The sequence below is a fragment of the Osmia bicornis genome, chromosome 9 (assembly GCF_907164935.1).
Source record: "Osmia bicornis bicornis chromosome 9, iOsmBic2.1, whole genome shotgun sequence".
Taxonomy (NCBI): Eukaryota; Metazoa; Arthropoda; class Insecta; order Hymenoptera; family Megachilidae; genus Osmia; species Osmia bicornis.
This window is the reverse complement of record NC_060224.1, coordinates 7,366,182-7,383,907: the sequence shown is the minus strand read 5'-3', so window position 1 is coordinate 7,383,907 and position 17,726 is coordinate 7,366,182. Positions and strand designations below refer to the sequence as shown.

The 17,726-nt window shown below is 53.7% G+C and overlaps 3 protein-coding genes across 6 annotated transcripts; 1 reads left to right on the top strand and 2 right to left on the bottom strand.

The window, feature by feature from the left end:
• Window positions 1-349: 349 nt before the first annotated feature.
• Window positions 350-1,781, bottom strand: LOC114880677. Its single transcript, XM_029196952.2, has 3 exons — window positions 1,235-1,781; window positions 921-1,102; window positions 350-741 (listed from the first exon to the last, which is right to left on the bottom strand). The coding sequence occupies exons 1-3, from the start codon at window positions 1,315-1,317 to the stop codon at window positions 482-484; spliced, it is 525 nt and encodes a 174-aa protein (XP_029052785.1). The 5' UTR covers window positions 1,318-1,781; the 3' UTR covers window positions 350-481.
• A 1,125-nt stretch (window positions 1,782-2,906) lies between these two features.
• LOC114880666 (semaphorin-5A) lies at window positions 2,907-15,192 on the top strand. 4 transcript variants are annotated; one of them, XM_029196933.2, is made up of 14 exons: window positions 2,907-3,255; window positions 7,491-7,611; window positions 8,838-8,934; window positions 10,438-10,645; window positions 10,718-10,923; window positions 11,000-11,299; window positions 11,533-12,018; window positions 12,105-12,396; window positions 12,466-12,832; window positions 12,903-12,988; window positions 13,049-13,381; window positions 13,463-13,871; window positions 13,941-14,143; window positions 14,207-15,192. In XM_029196933.2, exons 2-14 carry the CDS (start codon window positions 7,512-7,514, stop codon window positions 14,408-14,410), a joined length of 3,291 nt encoding a protein of 1,096 aa, XP_029052766.1. In that variant the 5' UTR covers window positions 2,907-3,255; window positions 7,491-7,511; the 3' UTR covers window positions 14,411-15,192. The 4 variants fall into 4 exon arrangements, with proteins under 4 accessions (XP_029052766.1, XP_029052769.1, XP_029052768.1 ...); XM_029196936.2 differs by having other exon boundaries at window positions 7,488-7,611; XM_029196935.2 differs by lacking the exon at window positions 2,907-3,255 and adding an exon at window positions 4,895-5,074.
• LOC114880672 (glutamate decarboxylase 2) lies at window positions 14,630-17,717 on the bottom strand. Its single transcript, XM_029196945.2, has 8 exons — window positions 17,392-17,717; window positions 17,148-17,332; window positions 16,791-17,085; window positions 16,543-16,731; window positions 16,406-16,470; window positions 16,140-16,329; window positions 15,606-15,775; window positions 14,630-15,536 (listed from the first exon to the last, which is right to left on the bottom strand). The coding sequence occupies exons 1-8, from the start codon at window positions 17,524-17,526 to the stop codon at window positions 15,290-15,292; spliced, it is 1,476 nt and encodes a 491-aa protein (XP_029052778.1). The 5' UTR covers window positions 17,527-17,717; the 3' UTR covers window positions 14,630-15,289.
• Window positions 17,718-17,726: the final 9 nt, after the last annotated feature.

The window sequence follows — 17,726 nt, the reverse complement described above, 5'->3', positions numbered from 1 at the left end:
AAATTAACGAGACAGGATCTGAAAGGAAAGAGGAAAAAAAGCGGGGGAAACTTTGAGCGACGTTAGGGAGAAAAGAGGAGAGGAAAGGCAGGAAAGGCGGAGAAAGAGGAGGCGAAAAGATCGAGGACAAGCCAGGGGCATTTCCATTTAAGGCACCCCGCGTGCAATCTCTCGCTCCTCTCGGCGCCACTTTGACACGCGTACTTCGCGAAACGTTCGCCATCGACCCGATGCGTAACGTAACATACTTTTCGCCTCGATTTGCTCTCCTTTCAACGCAAGAAGAGCCTTCTTTTTTCCTCTTCTTTCCTTAGTCTCAGCTGTGCGTAAAACCTGCGTACGAGTTTGGTTAAAGAATGAAAAACTTTGCTTATTTATTCGATAGTAAGTTTACACGTTGATAAAATTTGCTCGATTACAAGTGGATAGGAGAGGCTGGTCGATCGTCGTTTTTCGCATTCCCGCGTTGTTCGCCTGCTATTTACGCGTCGTCGTTTATCGGAACTGGTTTCGCGTTTGGGTCCTTTAGATCCAACGTGTAGCCGTGCACTCTGGAGACTTTCGTAGCGGGATCGTAAATTTTGTCGACGTGTCGAAGAGTGTCGCCCACGACTTTGTCCGTGGTCTCGCGAACGAACGGTTTACCGTCGGACGTGCGACCGGAGTAAACGATCTTCGTTCCATCCTGCCCCGACACGAAGAGGTTGTTGTTGCCTCCGATTATCTGCACGTTACCTGGACCTGCAACGATATCGTTGGCGCGAAGGTTGAATCGCGTATCGATGGAACCGTTCGAACGGAAAATCCGTGCGATCGCCTTGAGAAACCGAGAGAACGGATCTCGCGATCGATAGTGAAAGGAACGAAATCCTCCGAACGCGTTAATTTATAAAAGAACGGAAAAATCGCACGATCCGTACCTGATCCTTCGTTCAGGTTTTCCCTCAGTTGATCGACTTGCTCCAAATTGCTTCGCACCGTTTCCTGCACCCGTTGATTCACCTGTTGTACGTTCTGTTGAATGTTTCTGTTCAACGCTTCGATGCTCTGGGACAGTCCCTGGAGCCAATTGGTCCCCGGCACCGCTTGTCCATTGCACCCGCTGCCAATCGAAACCCGTTAAGCCAATAGGAAAATCGAACGAGAAGAATGCGTTGCTCGTGTACGAAAATACCGAGGAAACGTGGTGGTATATCGCGGTCGTAACGCGAAACGGACTTATCGATCGACTAACCTGCACAACATCGCTCCGACAAGGAGTATCGCCACGCAAACGCGTTCCCTCGTTCCACCTAACTCCTTTTCTCTTCTCTGCATCGTTTTCCTCCTGTCTTCGAAAGACGTTTCTCTTCGAAACACTTCTATCCACGCGAGTCTAACCGCGACAATAGAGCTGCCGAGAAATACGTAACCGCTTAAACACAAAACGCTCGGTAAAAGCTAGTTTCCCCCTTACTAATCCAACCGAGAGATACGAAGCGTGGCTCGTTACACGTTTGCTTTCCGACGCGTTCGTGACGCGAGCGTGAATAATACTTGTTTGCTGTACAGCCGTCGCGTTTAAAATCGCATGACGCGGACGTAACCGATGTCACGGGTGGACGGGTACTTGTTCATTTCTCTCGTCTCCTTTCTCCTCCGGCTTCCTCGTAATCTAATTCTTGCGTTACGAGCAACGTTTATCGCTGGTGGACCCACCGACTCGTTTCGATTCCTGGAATCCCACGATCCGATCGGGACGGTTGCATTCGCGAAAGCATTTTCCTCGGGAGGAATCGGTATTTGTCGCGCGATTTCCACTTTGCAACGTAAAAGCTTGGTACACGGCGCTCGTGTTCGATAAGGGGCCAGGAGGTTATCCGTGGAACGAGAAGACGTAATTGCGACCTCTCCGTCGTGACGTGGCGCTGAATTTTCTTTCGATTCGACCGGTCGACGAGAGGTCGGAAGAAAGGAGTTACGTTGCGCGGCATAAGAAGCGCACAAGACGGGGGAGTAGCGAGCGCATAGGACGCGGAGGACGTACGGGCCGACCCCGTTGGGAGACGGCGTCGAAGAAGAGGCTTCTCTCGTTGACCCATGGGGCAGAAACTGGTTTCGGATTCGGATTACACGGCCGAAACCGTTCTCGAGTACGCTCTGGGCTACGCATCCCGACCCCCCACGCGTACACTCCTACGGTAAATGCGCTTCTTCCATCTTCCCGTCCTTGAACCCTCTTTTCCCTCGTCTCCTCTTTCTCGTTTCACCTCCGCTCCTCCTTTCCTTTCGTAATTTTCTTTGCTTTTCGATTCCCCTCCGTCCCCGCCTAACCGCACCCAACGCTCTCCCTCCGCACACTGTTCCAGCAGACCGATACACCAGCGACCAACACATCTCCGGCCCTTCGTTCGTGTGTTTTCACCTCCGACTCGACGGAGCAGGTAGCAAAGGACCCGAATCGTAAACGCGTAATCCTCCCCGTCCTCTCCCTAGCGTTCTGCCTCGACACGAGCGAGGCAGGAGTAAAAAAGATGATCTAGCCGTACTTCGATAGGGTGATCGACCTTGGCCGATTCGACCCTCGGATAGGTGCTCGCCGTCCTTTGTCAAGGATGAAAGCAGGGTCTCGCGCGCGCGCGCCTATTATCCTTTACTCGGTCCTCCATTTAGGTTCCACGAGCTCCCCTCGCACCGTCGCACATTTCCTTTGCAATCTCCTCGATAAAATCTCGCCCCGCTTCGCAAGGGGTGCTCGCGAATCACCGCGCAGGGAAGGAAAAAGGGAAAATTCGGAGAAACCGAGCGCGGAGAGATATTTAAAGGGAGCGCGGCAATGGTCGTAAAACGTCGGCCATCTGGGGAGGATCGAGGAAAGCTGCAAAGTGGTCTTTCCAGTGGTGCCCGCGGTGTATACGTACACTCGAGGCCGGATCGAGCGAGTAGACAGAGTGGGGAACACAGCTACGACAAATCGGTGGTTCAGTGTTCTCGCGATAGTCGAGCGGTGTGGAGCGTAAAACTTGCACGCACAGTGTTTATTTCCTCCTACTGTACCGGATTATGCGGTTGTTTTTTTAATCAAAGAATTTTTCACACCGAAAAACGAACCGCCCCGTCGATCAGACGCTTCTCGTTAGACGTTAGACGATCGCACGATTTCTTCTCGGCGATCTTTGTACAACGATCCTCCTGCAGAATCATGCCGGGGAAAGAGGAAAATGAAAGCTTGGTGAAATCCATGGATATGTGATCGCTTTCCTTCTCTCGGAGTCCGTAAGTAGACGAAAGTCTCGTTTCACGAGCGACACGAGTATTATCCAGAGCTAATCGTTTATTCCGCTAACGGAGCTCGATTCCTGCAGTTCGTTCAGTTCAAGAACAGCCAATCGCATCGTCGATAAAACTGTCAATAAAAGACGACGATAAAAGTACCGGAGCATTTTTCCCAAGTACCCGTTCGCGTTATCGCGTCTACCAAGATCGAGCGGATCGTCAAGCTAGATCTCGATCCCTCGGTAAACTCGTGAGAAGACGAGCGCGCTCGTTATCTTCGAGTCGTCGTGAATCGTAACCGAGATAGAAGAGTTCAACGTGGACGAAAACTTTAGGGTACATACGTGAACGCCTGTACTTAGATTATTAGCGAAAAGGGCCGGCGTGGCGCGTGGTACGCGTACACTTGGTTGCATACCTAGGCGCCCTGACATTAGACAATTCGTACCGGGCAACTTCGACCGGTATGAATTATTTATCGAGCCGCGTCCCATCGTTTACGCTTTGGTTTTCGTTAAGAAGCACCGTTCGCGACTGGAATAACCTTTCGCAAACGGACGACCGTCCGATCGAGTAAAGAGCCGAAAGAACATCTCGACTCGTATCGGAAGAAAATCGTCGCTCGTTACCTTTCGAGCTCACGAACACGGTGCGCAACGGTAAAAACAGAAGAGAAGAGCAATGAAGAAGGAGAGAAGAAAGCGACTGTCCCATCACGCGTTTCCCTCGAAACGTACGCTACGCGATTCGAGCTGAGTCGAGGCTTTTCGTTTCTCTCCCAGTCACGTACGCGCGTCGCGTTCTCCTGCTTCGGACGATGTTTTGTCCTGGCTCCGCGATCTACGACCCGCGCTCGCCAACTCGACCGTGTAACCGGTTTAATAAACGTTCCAGCTCGGAAAGCGCGTCCCATTCGTTCGTTGCCTCTCCGACTCGTACCGAGCCGAGCAGGAACGATCTCTGCAAGAAAAACGAGCGCCTCTTGGACGTTGACGAAAGCCGGAAGACGATCGCGAACATCGAGTAGCAGAAAAAAGAGTAAGAGGCTGAGGAGGAAGCAAGAAGAAGGTCGTTGTCGCGAAAATAGCGCAGCATCTTCTTCTCGTCTTCTCTTCTTTCCCTTCGGAACCGTCCAACGATCGGAGCTCGGTTCGAGGCTCGCGCGAACCAACGAACCGTATATGGAGTTGGCCTACTGATTCTCGATTCTCGATTCTCGCGTCCTCGATTCTCCGGGCTTTTCTGCGGCTCCGTTTCGAATCGGTCCGAGGTGCAGCCCGATCGATCGAACGCTGTTTCGACGATGGAATCGCGATAGGAGCGCGGACGCGGCGCGTGCACTTTCTCGCCTACGGCAAGGCAGCCTCGGACGTTACCTTGACGCTGCGTCTAATACTAGCGAACGATCCCGAAGAGAAAATTGCATTTCGCGGTAAACATTGGCGAACGGTGGTCGATAAGAGAAATCAAATCCTGCAAGGCGATACGCGTTTCGACCACGCTTTTGCGTCTGGCCTCGAAGAAACGCGAAACGAGCGTCCGGCACGTACGTCGTGAATGGTTTCCTTTGTGGCGACGTTGTTAGCGTTCGAGAGGACTGTTTCGATCGTCGGGGCGGTGGCCGTCGTTGGTCGAGTAGCGGCCGATAACCGCTCGTATACGCGTCCTTTGAAAAAATGCACGCTTATCGACGCTTACGCGGCCGTTCTATCAGAGATTACCCGATAAATTGCAGCTAGAGTACCGCGACGCATTGTCTAGTTCGCGATAGAGTTTCTTCCGCGATCGACGACGATTGACAATCGTCCGACGAGACAAGGTACGTAGGTGCATCAAACAGGCTAGACGGTTTGACGCCGTCTCTCTTATCGTGGTGAGAACCTTTCCATTTCCTCGTCGAATTTCATCGGTTCCATTATCGGGAATGCGCGTGACGGACGCGCTCCTCGCTTCTTCTTCGTCTTCTCCTTCTTATTAATTACCGCGAACGATCTCGACCATATGTCGGTGATTCGCGGCTCGCGACCCCGCGTTCGAATCTCGTGATTTATTCGTCGCGATTAACGTCCACGCTCGGACTGATTCGTTGCTGTTCGATCGACCGTCGTCCCCTCGTCTGAATCATCGTTTCCCGCTGCATTCGATCGGTGAACGAAAGAAACGTCCGATGCAAGGGAAGCGCGTTCGTGAAACGGGGAAAGAAATTTTCGAGTCGATCGCCACCTGTTTCCTTTCGATCTCGACGCAAAGCGCGGCAGGGTGGATCGAAATCGAGAAGAAGCGTTCGACGAAGGGTTCGGCGTGGACCGAACAGCCTCCGTGGAGGTAAGTCGCGGCCGCGTGACCATGTTTGGCGACCCGCTCCCATAAAATTTCTCGCAGGCCAGTCGCGCGCCAGGCTACGCTCAACTACGCTTTATTCGTCCAACTAGCAGCCTACTCGCTTACCGGCTCGAGATAAATCCTCGAGGAGAAGTTGACGCGCGAACCAACTCCGCTGGCTGATATCGCCTTTCTCAAGTGTTCGCCAGGCCACGATGCTTCTATCCGCGGACCTAGAAAACGGGACGACGCACATCAGAAGAGAGAAACGGAGATAGAGAGTCGAGAGTCGAGAGAATCGAGCCACACCCTGCGAACGGAGAAGCTGGAAAATCGAGTGCTCGTACGCGATGCTTCGAGGAAATCGTGAGGGGAAAGCGGAAACGATCCTCGTTAGTTTTCGATTCGAAAGAAGGTCGAGGGAAAAAAATGCGGAGAGAACGGTAGATAAAATATCGACGCGATTAAATAGGAGGCGATAGAAACGCGTTCTAATCTCGTAGCACCTCGTGTACGCACCGGTGGAACGATAAGCGCATTTATCTTTGGTAATCGTAAGAATACCTACTTGCCCGGCGATACGGGACTTCTCGTAAAACCATGCGACAGCTTTGGAACGAGCGTATAGACACTGGTCGAGTTGTCTCCTCGCAAAACAGTTTCTTCTCGATCGCGTAGCATGCTCGCGCTTCGTCGATCGACGATACGGGACACCTACGCGCTCGATCGTCGCGCGTTTTATTTATCTAGCACGGTTTATCTGTCTCGGTGACAAAGAAAAATCGCGGAGCTGGGAGAAGAACGGTGTCGATCCTTCTCGATCGGTTCTCTCGTAACGGCGCGGCGACACGGACATCGGCACCGTTCGATTCGCGGACGTATACGGTAAACCGTTGCTCTTCTCGTTGGCCTTATTCGAGGCGAATGTCACGGAGCACCGTTTCGTTCGTGCCGATAAATCGCAATCGTCCAGTTTAACGAGTCGTCGAGTAGGTGCGAACCGCAAGGCTGCCGCAGCTCGCGGTATATTTATATTCGAAGAAAGCCCTGTATCCTTTTAAAGAGTTTCGGGACCACCGTAGCGTTCCGTGTATTATCGTGCAGCCAGGCAGCCGGGCGCGAGAGCACGGCCGCGACGGGTTTTTAAAAAGTTTACCCTGGCGAGACCACCGCAACGCGGACCGGAATATTTTACGTGGGAAGCGTAGACGCGAAAGAAAAGCATGGAATCCCGTCGGACCGCGATCGAGACCAGCTTTTACCATTTTCCCTCGGCCGAGCTACCCTCTTTCCTCGCGCAAATCCTCCCGAAACACCGCTACTCGTTCCGTGTACCATTATTTCTCTTTCGTTCCTCTTTCCTTTTGTCCCCGGCCCCTTTTCCTCCGGTTGTCGCGACGCCTTTCGACGGCGACCAAGAGACAGGAGTAGACGTATACGTATCGCAACCACGTGGGTCTGCCAGCGTTTCCCGACGCTCCGTGTCCTCCTTTATCCCACCGTCTTCATCGTCTATGAATAGACGAGAAAGCAAGCTGTCACCGTGACAGCACGCTGAAAGACAAAACGCGCAAAAAGACGCGACAGCCGAAGCGTCGCGTCGCGTCGCGTCGCGTCGCTTTGAATCGCGAACGAGACTCGAATCGGGCCGATGTCGCGACGAGACCGCAAAGTGCGAATCGATCGTTCGCCGATCGAGAATAAACGCGGTTCTGTCGCAAAGAGGTAGCAGCCGGTTACGGGGACGTAGGCGAGGTCGTCGACCTTGCGCTCGCGCGAGTCGCCGCTGTCCTCTCGTCCTCCTGTTCTCCGACTCTGCTCCGCGTTCCAACATTTTCTTCCTACCGATCCTCGCGTCGAGGAGGCACCGATTACTCTCCGCTCATCCGCTCCGATACGTTTTTTCCTAGCAGGTTCGAAGACTCGAGAGCCCGATGGGGATGGAACGGTGGCCGGTGCTACGTCTCGTCCTATCGACAGCCTTGTTGGCGAGCGTACGCGCCGCCGACGACTTTCGAAGCATCTCCTACGAAGGTAAGCATTCCCCCGTCCCCCGCGTTTCGCGATAACGATCAAACACCGAGCGAGATAACGATTAGCCGGTGAACGTGCGTTTTCGCACGTTTCGAGCAGATGACCGCGGATTACGAAGAGGATTCGACGCGACGCTTGCAACAATCGTCGAAGGTTTCAGTTGTTCGAATCGGTAAGGCGTAGGCGTCGAACGCGGCACGCGTCGCCACGCGCGCGTATCCTCGACGGTCGCCAGCTCGCCTCGCCTCGCCTCGTTTCACCTCGTTCGAAACCCGTTTCGATTTCTCTCCTCGCCGGTTCTCGCGATCCTTCGACGATTTGCTCGATCCCACGAGACAGCTTTCCACCGCGTCGAAGAAACGTCGTTCGCTTCTCATCGGATTCCGCGCTATCGTTTTTCCTTTCCCTCGGAGCCATCGCGCTTAATCGCGTAATTCTTCGACCTTGCGCGTCCACCTACGTTACATGGAAAACATCTTGCGTCAGCGTTCGAGTCGTCGCGACGCGTTTCTTTGCCGTAACTTTGTTGGGATTGCCTTTTAACGTGGCTCGATAGAATCATAATCGCGAAGAGGAAAGAAGCGGTCGGACTTATTGTTAATCGAGGAGTACAGGACGAGAACAACAACGACGACGACGATGAAGAAGAAAGAGGCAAAGGTGGAAGGGTAGGGGAACGAAGGAAAAGAAAAGACGGCGAGTGAAGGGAGGATACCCGAGAGGCCTTCGAGATCAGGTTATGCTAACTGGGGCCCGTTCGTCCCACACGCGTATCTACTTATAAGCGCACGTACGCGCTTACACGGACGCTAACTAGGCGATGGTGTGCGTTTTCAGGTACGCAAGACACAACGATACGTGTACCCCGAATACGTGGAAACGCGACAAGTACGACGAACCGTGCAGCTACCTTTGCGGATTCGTTTCTGCTCGCGTCGCGTCGGCAAACCGGCCGACCTGGCCGACCAGACGAATGAAAACATCGAAGAAAGAAAAGAAACGAGCCGCATCCTTCGCGTCTTCGAGTTTCCGCGAACGGTTCGAGAAACTGGAAAATCTACTGCGTCCGCGAAAGAAAACCCTCCGGACCAGTTTGACCGGAAGGGAAAAACGATTCCGCGTAAATCCGTTCGTTCGCGGTAACGTGGAAACGAAGAAACGGGAAGAGGACTTGGACGAAAGCGGAATGAAACATTTTCCACTTTAACGCGACAAACGTGTTTCAGATCTGACGGATGCCAGCCTGTTCCAACAGGAGGGCGTGACGACGTATTCCCAGTTGCTGTTCGACGTCGCCAGGCAACAGGTCGTCGTCGGGGCACGGTACGTAAGAGCGTAGGTCGCATCAAGCGATCCAAAAAGAATCGAACGCGACGCGAGGGGGCTGATACGGCGAATCGAAATTTGGCGACTCGCCAGGTCGTTCAGCGATTTCCTAGTCGCGAGACGGAGGATCCGCCGAAACGCCTCGCGGCTCCAGACAACGACGCGACGCTATGCGTCGTTGGACACTCGCCAGATTCGCTCGTTCTCCCCCTTTAGACAGGGTTGGTCCCGTTCCGACGCGCGCGGATAACGACTCTATCGTTTTTCTGTACTTTTGGAACGGTCGTCAAGGTCTCGGCCCTGTTCGAACCTACGCTCGAACCTTCCTCGTCCAGAGGGTCGAAGCGATAGCCATGGTACCCGATTCTTACGACGCTTTCGAATCCAGCTTCGAAAGGAGAGTACGCCCTCGTGCTGTTTCTATTAATAGAACGCTAGTTATTTACCGCAACCCACGTAGGCGCGCGCGAGAGTTAGCACGCCTCGCGATGGAACGCGCTCCGGAGCGTTTTTCTTACGAGCGGCAACGAGGTACCTCGAAAAATCGCCGCGATCCAGTCGATTTCGATCGCGAACGTGGAAACCGTGGACGACGAACGGCGGAGGGAAAGCTCGGCGCGATCTAACCGCGTGCACGCGACTCGACGACACGGCGACACGGCGCCACGATTTGCATTCTTACTCCGATTCCCGTGCTCGACAACCGTGACGTCACCGAATCCGTAGCCGATCGGGAACGCGTCGAGCGGAGCCGCGGCACCGCGACAGGTTATACTCGACTCGCCTCGACTCCTTTCCAGGATCGTGCCACCTCCGTTAATCGCTGAATCGCACAACTTCGCGGTATCCTAAATAATTACGTTTATCGCGACAACACGGTTCGCTTTCAACGCGACGCGTTCATATCTTCCCTGGTATCTTCACCGCGAAACATCGGTGCACGCTGATTTTTACGATCTCGATCGTTCGCTTTCTCGCCTCTTCCTCCACGGTGCAACATTCGCAACCGTAGAATCCCCTGCTGGAAAGAAGGCTGCGAATCGTCGCGCGACGATCGAGGTCGCCGAACGGTCCGTTTAACGAGCAGGAAGTAATCTGTTTCAATAAGATTGGCCGAGTGACGTTCGTAAACGCTCGAGTCGACGACTCGGCAGCATCCTCCGTGGAAAATTTCGCGCGGCGTCTAGCGCGTCGTCAGGTCGACGGACGCGGTGCCGTCAGGCCCAGTCGACATTTATTGGCACGCGATTTGTTATTCGGCTGCCGCTCTAGTCGAATAATAATTAAAGTAAGGTTGGTCGCGGCTCGGCGCGGCGGACGCCCACGTAGGCGCCGTTTATGCTTCGCTGCGGCTTTCCTCCGGCGACGACGGCTCGCGACCGTTCGCTCTCACCGTACCCGGCTCGCCGCTCGTGTCTACCCGCGGATCCTGTACGATTTGTCGCGTCCCACGCGCACCTTTACCCAACCTGAATCGAATTTCTCTCGATGCGATTCCAGGGACAATCTGTATCGGCTGACTCTAAACTCGCTGACGGCGCTCGAGCACGCTTCGTGGCCCGCGCCCGACGACAAGGCCAACACCTGTCAGAACAAGGGACAGAGCGTCGAGGATTGTCGCAACTACGTCAAGGTATTGCTCAGCAATGGCAAGAGCCTGTTCACTTGTGGCACCTACGCCTTCAGCCCTTGGTGCACCTGGAGAGAGGTAAGCACGTCGCGTCGACTCGACGATTCGAACCGTACGCGATTTCCAATGAAACATTCCCGCGTTTCGCAGATCGAGAACATCAGCAGCGTCACCAGCGAGATGTCCGGGGTGGCGATGTGCCCTTACTCGCCGCACGCGAACGTTACCGCGCTTCTGGCAAGGGGTTCGTCCGGGGGCCTATTTACCGGGGCACCGACCGACTTTTCCGGAGCCGATCCCGCGATCTGTAGAACGCTCGCCCCGCCGAACCTTCGCACGCATCAGTACGACTCGCGGTAAGTTCTCGTCAAAGTTCCTTGTCGCGAAAACTACACCGCCATTTCTCTACGATTTTTGATCGACGATCTCCAGGTGGCTGAACGATCCGCAATTCGTCGGGAGCTTCGAGACCGAGGACCACGTGTACTTTTTATTCCGCGAGTCGGCCGTCGAGTACATCAACTGCGGCAAGAAAGTCTACTCGAGGATAGCGAGAGTCTGCAAAAACGATCGCGGTGGACAAATCATGATGAGGGAAGTTTGGACTACTTTTAGCAAGGCGCGGTTGAACTGTTCCCTTCCCGGAGAGTTTCCCTTTTACTACGACGAGATCCAAGGAGCGGTCTATCATCCGGAAGAAGACGTCGTTTACGCAACCTTCACCACGCCCGTGTGAGTATCAATCTAATTCCGTCCGGCTGTTGTTTCACGGTTTTTTCGATGCCTTCTTTTTACCATGTCTGTGCTCTTTGCTCGACCGGATTACCATTTATCGGGGAACGAATCAGGGTAGGTAACGACGTTTAAAAGGCAGATTCGCGACGAACCGAGAGGAAAGTAGGCGCACGCGAGAGAGAAAATCAGAGAGAGATCTCTAATCGGTGCGGGTTGCCGCTTATTTTTAGCAACGGAATTGCCGGCTCGGCGATCTGCGCGTTCAGCATGTCCGCCATCACCGCCAGCTTCAACGGCCCCTTCAAGCACCAAGAAAACTCGGGCGCCGCCTGGGAACGCAGACCCGTCCCTCACCACGATAGACAACGATGCACCGTCTCGGCTAACGTTGCACCGCATCAGATCATCGACAACCAGAGGTACCAGCTGATGGACGACGCTGTCCAAAGCACCACCCGCGAACCTCTTCATACCACGATACTCGAGAGGTTCACGCACATCGCGATCGACGTGACGCCTACCAAGTTGCATCGCAGCGTCACCGTCCTCTACGTCGCCACGGACGTCGGCTTGATCAAGAAGATCTCGGTGTTGCCGAGAACGCAAGAGACTTGCATCGTCGAGGTCTGGGGTCCGCTGCCGTCCACTCCTATGGTCTTGCAGTTCTTGAAGGACACGCAGAGTCTTTACGTCGGCATGGAGGTCGGTCTGCTGAGGTACGTCCGGTAGATTTATACACCTATGAAAAAGCGTCGAGTTGGAGGCGGAAAGATAAATGGAATCGAATCGGGTTTTTTTACAGAATACCTGCTGCTCAGTGCCATCGACATCGCAGCCGTCAGGCTTGCCTGAACGCTCAGGAACCGTACTGCGGCTGGAACGAGCACCTGATGAAGTGCGCCCCGGCTCCGAAGCAAAACCACCTGGCGAATCATTGGCATCAAGAGGTTACCAAGTGCCCGGTACTCACGGACCCCGTGGACGGCGGTTGGAGCGCGTGGAGCTCTTGGTCGTCGTGTCAGCACGGTGTCGGGGATCAGACCCGTTCGCACTTGCACTCCCACGCCGCCCACTCTCGATCCGAACACGGCGAGGTTGGTCTATCGAAGGGCGATCGCGCCGAACCACCTGTCTCAACCGGAATTGTCGCTTTTGTTGCTTAGAACACGGACAGCTGTCAGTGTCAAACCCGGGAATGTAACAACCCGCCGCCACAGCACGGTGGTGCTAATTGCTCGGGCACCAGGGTCAGGGTTACCAACTGTACCGTTCACGGCGATTGGACCGCCTGGTCCGCTTGGTCCGCGTGCTCGCAAACCTGCGGCTTCGCGATGAAGACGCGACGACGTACCTGCACGAATCCAGCGCCCGCTTTCGGCGGTCGCGTCTGCGTCGGCCACGATCACGACGATATCGTTTGCATAGATCTCCCGCCGTGTCCCACCCCCGCCAAGGTGGCCCCGCCGCCCCAGACGGGTCAGTGGTCATCCTGGGGCGCCTGGAACTCTTGTTCTCGCCCCTGTAACGCCGGTAAGTCCCGCTAACCATCCCCAAAACATCACCGCTTCGTTTTCGCCCTAATTTTCTCGTACCTCCGTAGGGATACGAATACGACGAAGAACGTGTGAGAACTCGTCCTCGCGCAAGAGTTCCTCCGTCGTCGAGTGCAACGGATGTGACTTTCAGGTAACGTTCAGGTAACGACGCGAAGAATCGCGACACCAGCCAATCTATCGTTCTCTTTAGGTGGAGGAATGCAACACGCATCAATGCGTCGAGACGAAAAGGTACTCCGGTTGGACTCCGTGGCTGGCGGCAAACACCAGTTTACAAAACGGAAACGTCGGATACATCGAGAAGCGTTTTCGATTCACCTGCCGCGCCCAAACGGACGATCCCTCGAGCGTTAGAGTGCAACTGGCTAAGGAGGAAGAGCGTTACTGCAGAAACGACGGCTCTTGTCTACGGGGAAACGCGAACCAAAACGGATACGCGGATCTCGCGACGGAGAACGGGTGGAGCGAATGGTCTTCTTGGCGACCGTGCGATCGTCCTTGCGGCGGAGGATCGCAACAGAGGGTACCAGCACTTTGCGCTTCTCTTTGTTTCCTCCCTTTCCTTTTTCTCTTTCCCTTATCTTACCTCTGTAAACGACCGTAGGTGAGACAATGCGAATCGCCCCCCTGTGAAGGCGGTTTGTCGCTGCAAACCAGACTGTGCAACGCGCACCCATGCAGGTCGAACGCGGCCGGCTCCAGTGCGGAAGGACAATGGTCCTGCTGGACCGATTGGTCCGAGTGCTCGGTCTCCTGCGGCGCAGGGGTTCGCACAAGGACCAGGGAATGCTTAGCCCCGGAGAGTTGCGAGGGACCGAGGTTGGTGAAAGAAATCTGCGAGATGCCCAGCTGCGAGTCGCTGATCGGTTGGGACACTTGGACGCGTTGGACGCCGTGCAACGACGACCATCAACAGCACCGAAAACGACATTGCTTTACGAACGGCGTGCCTGGTACGTGCCTGGGACCGAATCGGGAAACGCGCGATTGTTTGCCCGATTGCACGGAAAACGGTGAGTAAGATTAACGACATGCTTCTCTGTCTATCGCCTTTCGTTCACATTTTACGTTCGCATTTTCAGACGTAAACGCGCGTGCGAGGACGGAACAATCAGGAGCGGCGATAGGCGCGATAGTGGGTAGCTGCGTCGTAGGATTCCTCGTCGGCTTGGCTCTGACCGCGGTTGCAGCTTTTTGCTACCTGAAACGGCGCCAACAACGGATCCCCGGCAGTCCGCATTACATCAGCAAACAAAATCCCTACGTAACTGTTCCGTTGAAGGAGGTGAGCATCCCTCACTCGCGTACCTGATCAAAGTTCAACGATTTCCTTTTTTCTTTTCGACAGGTGAACGCCAAAAGACAGCCCAGTTTCTCCGGCAGCACGAACGGTAACGGAACGCTTCGCGCGAAGAACAATCCAAACGTGAACGGTCTCGGCAGTCCAAAGTTGTACCCGAAAAGTTTAGACTACGAGTCCGCCACGTTGAAGCGCAACAGCCACGGACAGCAGCATATTCGAGTCGATTTGGATCAAGACAAGTACTACTGAACGTGCCATGTGCCACGCACGGGGAAAGTTTATTCGCCCGAAAGACGGTTTTCGAATTGAAACGCGCGCGATCGGACGTTTTAAGTTTCGCTCGGAACGAATCGCCATGAAGGCGAGAAACGAGCGGCGAACGAGAACGAGAAGCTTTTCTAGGATCGCGGGAAACCGCTTGGCAGCTTAACCGATAACGATCGATACTCGACGAGAAGGAAAAAGGTATTTCATCGTTTCGTACTCGTTTATTTTAAAGGACTGACGGTGACGACGACGACCACTTTTGGTTTCCCGTCGAACGATTTAGTGCCATTTCAGGTGAGATTGCGTCGCACGCGCGTACGAAACGAGTTTATCCGGCTCGCGCGTGCAAACAAAAATGTACCTATACGTATGAATGTGAACCTGTGTGTGTGTGTGCATGCTTGCGCGTTAGAAGCACACGGTGCATCGATCGCATCGTTTTATTGGCTCACATTGAGTCGCGGCCACGCGTCCACTTGTATGCGCAAACGATATCCGAGAATAAAAAGAAAAACGATCGTCCGACCGGTCGAGGCGCGTTCAGTTAATTGTAAGCGCCGTAATCCGGACGACCGGTCTTCCACTGCCCGATATGTAGTTTGCCACTTCGAATCGACCAATTCCGCGCAAACAGCGACGACGTTCCACGACCGAACAGACTTTCCACCCGAGCCCCATCTAATATTCTCTCTACTCTACCGCGATATTTCCCAAACGACCCAACGTATCGCTCGACTCCAATAAACTCGATGATAACGCTCCTACAGAGTCTACTTTCGCCGGAACTTTTTCTTCTTTCCCTTTGTACATATTCCTTCGAAGAACGATACGTTAAACAAGGCGAAACGCGTCGCGATCCCTTCACATATCCGCAGCCAAACGTTCGATCGCCTCGATAACATAGTCCATCGAAGCTTCCGTCGGCGGTGGTTGACAGGTAACGACCATTCGGAAGAAATTGCCGATATTGGCGTAAGAGAGCGGCGTGTAGCCGACCATCAGCGATCCATCGATCATCATGCGTCCCTTGATCCTCGAGGTGACCTCGTACAGTTTCTTCCACCAGTCCTGAGTCTCTTTTTCACCCCGCATGCTCGGTGGCACGTACCTGAATCGCGAAACGACAGAATCACCTGTGTATATAGAGCGACGCGGAAACGAGAATCGTGTCGCTTACCAAAAGCAGACGTTGCAACTTTCGTATTGCGGAAGGACGAGGCGGAAGCCGTCGCGATCCTTGATCCGCTCGAAAAAATATTCGACAGCGGACATTGCGTGATCCACGGATTCGCGGAGCCCCTTGGTTCCGCGAGCTTTCCACATCAGCCACATCTTGGTACCGTCCACCTGTAACCGGGCTGCGCCGTTAGAACCGGAAAAAACGTTCAATGACTTACAACTAGAGGTGTGCGAGTACTCGATTTATTCGAGTACTCGAATTTCGAGTCGGTCGAGCCGAGTCGATCGTTTGAATTTGCCGAGCTACTCGAAATCGACGAACTACTCGAAAAAATCAAACTACTCGAATATTCGAGCCCTCGTAAATCGAAGTTTCACGATTTTTTCGAGTAGCTCGCTTTTGTATCAAACAGTTCGTCGATTTCGAGTAGCTCGGCAAATTCAAGCGATCGACTCGGCTCGAACAATCGAAGCGAGTTCAGCTCGGCTTGTAAATTACGAGTACTCGCACACCTCTACTTACAACGCTCACCTTTCTTCCGCACTGCAAGCTCTTGTCTCCGGTGTCCCAGGATACGTCGTAGTGTTTGTCCTGTTGGAACAAGTACCTCGCACCAGCGCAATTCGCCTCGTGCAAAGCGTTCTTACCCTTCACCAGGAACAGGGAGCACTGTAACGGGGCGCCGAGCATCTTGTGCGGATTCCACGCCACGGAATTCGAACTGTGTGAATCGAACAACGCGTAAGATCGAGCTTTGAAAAGAGGGAACAAAGTGGTACTGGAAATTCGATACGTACAGCTCGATTCCTTTTAATCGCGATCGGTACTTTTCCGAAAACAGCAACGTACCGCCGAGGCAGGCCTGCAACAATGATCATCGATAGAATTAATAAAAATTAAAACCTTTTTACTACCCCTTCATACTCGTACGAACGTCAACGTGTAACCAGAGATTCTCTTGCTGGCAGATCTCCGCGATTTCCGGCAACGGATCGAACGCTCCGAGAACCGTGGTGCCGCAGGTTGCGTTTACAAAGAACGGTAAGTGACCCAGTTTTCTCACTTCCTCGATCGCCGCCTTTAACCTGTCCGGTCGCATACGGCCCAGCTCGTCGCATTTCACCTGCGATGCAATCACCTTGTTAGAAGAAGAAATGAAAATTGCAATCGTCCCCCAGGTACCTTGTACACGTTATCCGTTCCCAGGCCTAGCCAATGAGCGCCTTTCGTGATCGAGTAATGTCCACCTTCGCTAGTGAAACAGACGAGCGGTGGAAGACCCACCATCCCTTTGGTCTTCACCTCTGGGACCATCTTGTAGCGAGCCATTACCATACCGTACATGTTGGAGATGCTGCCACCGGGACAGAAAATTCCATCCCCTTCTGGCATCGCTGGATATCCGATCAATCGTAGAGACTGTTCGATCACTTGTCGTTCCAACAACGTGAACACAGGACCTACCTCGTACGTGTATCTGAATGATTCGAATCGTTACGAAAGTAATTCGCTTGGTAGATCAAAGGAATCTGGACTTACTGGCTGGTGTTGAGATAGTCAGTCAACCAGGAACCGATCAGGCCGTAATCGTCGACGCCAGCGTACAGTTGATTGTGAAAGCTGGGACTAAAAGTTTTCACCGAATAACGAATCGTCTCCCTTATCGCCTTCTCGATCTCTACATTGTTCGCTGGTTCTTCGGTCAGTTCGATCGATAGTCGTTTCTGAAGAGAAGAGTAGAAAACTTGAAGACACGGTTCGTCGAATCGACGGTTGCGCTCACCTGTAACTCCTCCGGATACACGAATCGTAGGACGGGTCGATCGTTGTCGGCATCGAACGCATCTTCCTCCTCGATTATTCGAACCAGCAACTGCATCAACTCGAAAGTTTCTTTGTTGGCTCGTGTCGCGTCCATTGCGTAGCATAAACTGTAGCGAAAGAACGGTCGACGGCGCTTTCGAAGCAACGTCGTTCCCCCACGCTCCAATCGACTTCGATTTCTTCGTTCGTTCGCTCGTTTGGTCGGCCGACCGATTTGTCCTCTCGCTCGCCTATCTCGAGTTCATTTTCGCGTCGCGACGCGACGGCTGATCGAGAAAACGCGGACAGTTTGCA

Excerpts from the sequence above, each read along its gene's own strand:
- LOC114880677 (XM_029196952.2), bottom strand. The coding sequence starts at position 1,317 with ATGCAGAGAAGAGAAAAGGAGTTAGGTGGAACGAGGGAACGCGTTTGC. Across the intron at positions 1,103-1,234 it reads GTCGGAGCGATGTTGTGCAG|CGGGTGCAATGGACAAGCGG; the intron begins GTTAGTCGATCG and ends TTCGATTGGCAG. Across the intron at positions 742-920 it reads AAACCTGAACGAAGGATCAG|GTCCAGGTAACGTGCAGATA; the intron begins GTACGGATCGTG and ends ATATCGTTGCAG.
- LOC114880666 (XM_029196933.2), top strand. The coding sequence starts at position 7,512 with ATGGGGATGGAACGGTGGCCGGTGCTACGTCTCGTCCTATCGACAGCC. Across the intron at positions 11,300-11,532 it reads GCAACCTTCACCACGCCCGT|CAACGGAATTGCCGGCTCGG; the intron begins GTGAGTATCAAT and ends GCTTATTTTTAG. Across the intron at positions 12,019-12,104 it reads ATGGAGGTCGGTCTGCTGAG|AATACCTGCTGCTCAGTGCC; the intron begins GTACGTCCGGTA and ends GTTTTTTTACAG.
- LOC114880672 (XM_029196945.2), bottom strand. The coding sequence starts at position 17,526 with ATGGACGCGACACGAGCCAACAAAGAAACTTTCGAGTTGATGCAGTTG. Across the intron at positions 15,776-16,139 it reads GCTTGCAGTGCGGAAGAAAG|GTGGACGGTACCAAGATGTG; the intron begins GTGAGCGTTGTA and ends GCCCGGTTACAG. Across the intron at positions 15,537-15,605 it reads AGTTGCAACGTCTGCTTTTG|GTACGTGCCACCGAGCATGC; the intron begins GTAAGCGACACG and ends TTCGCGATTCAG.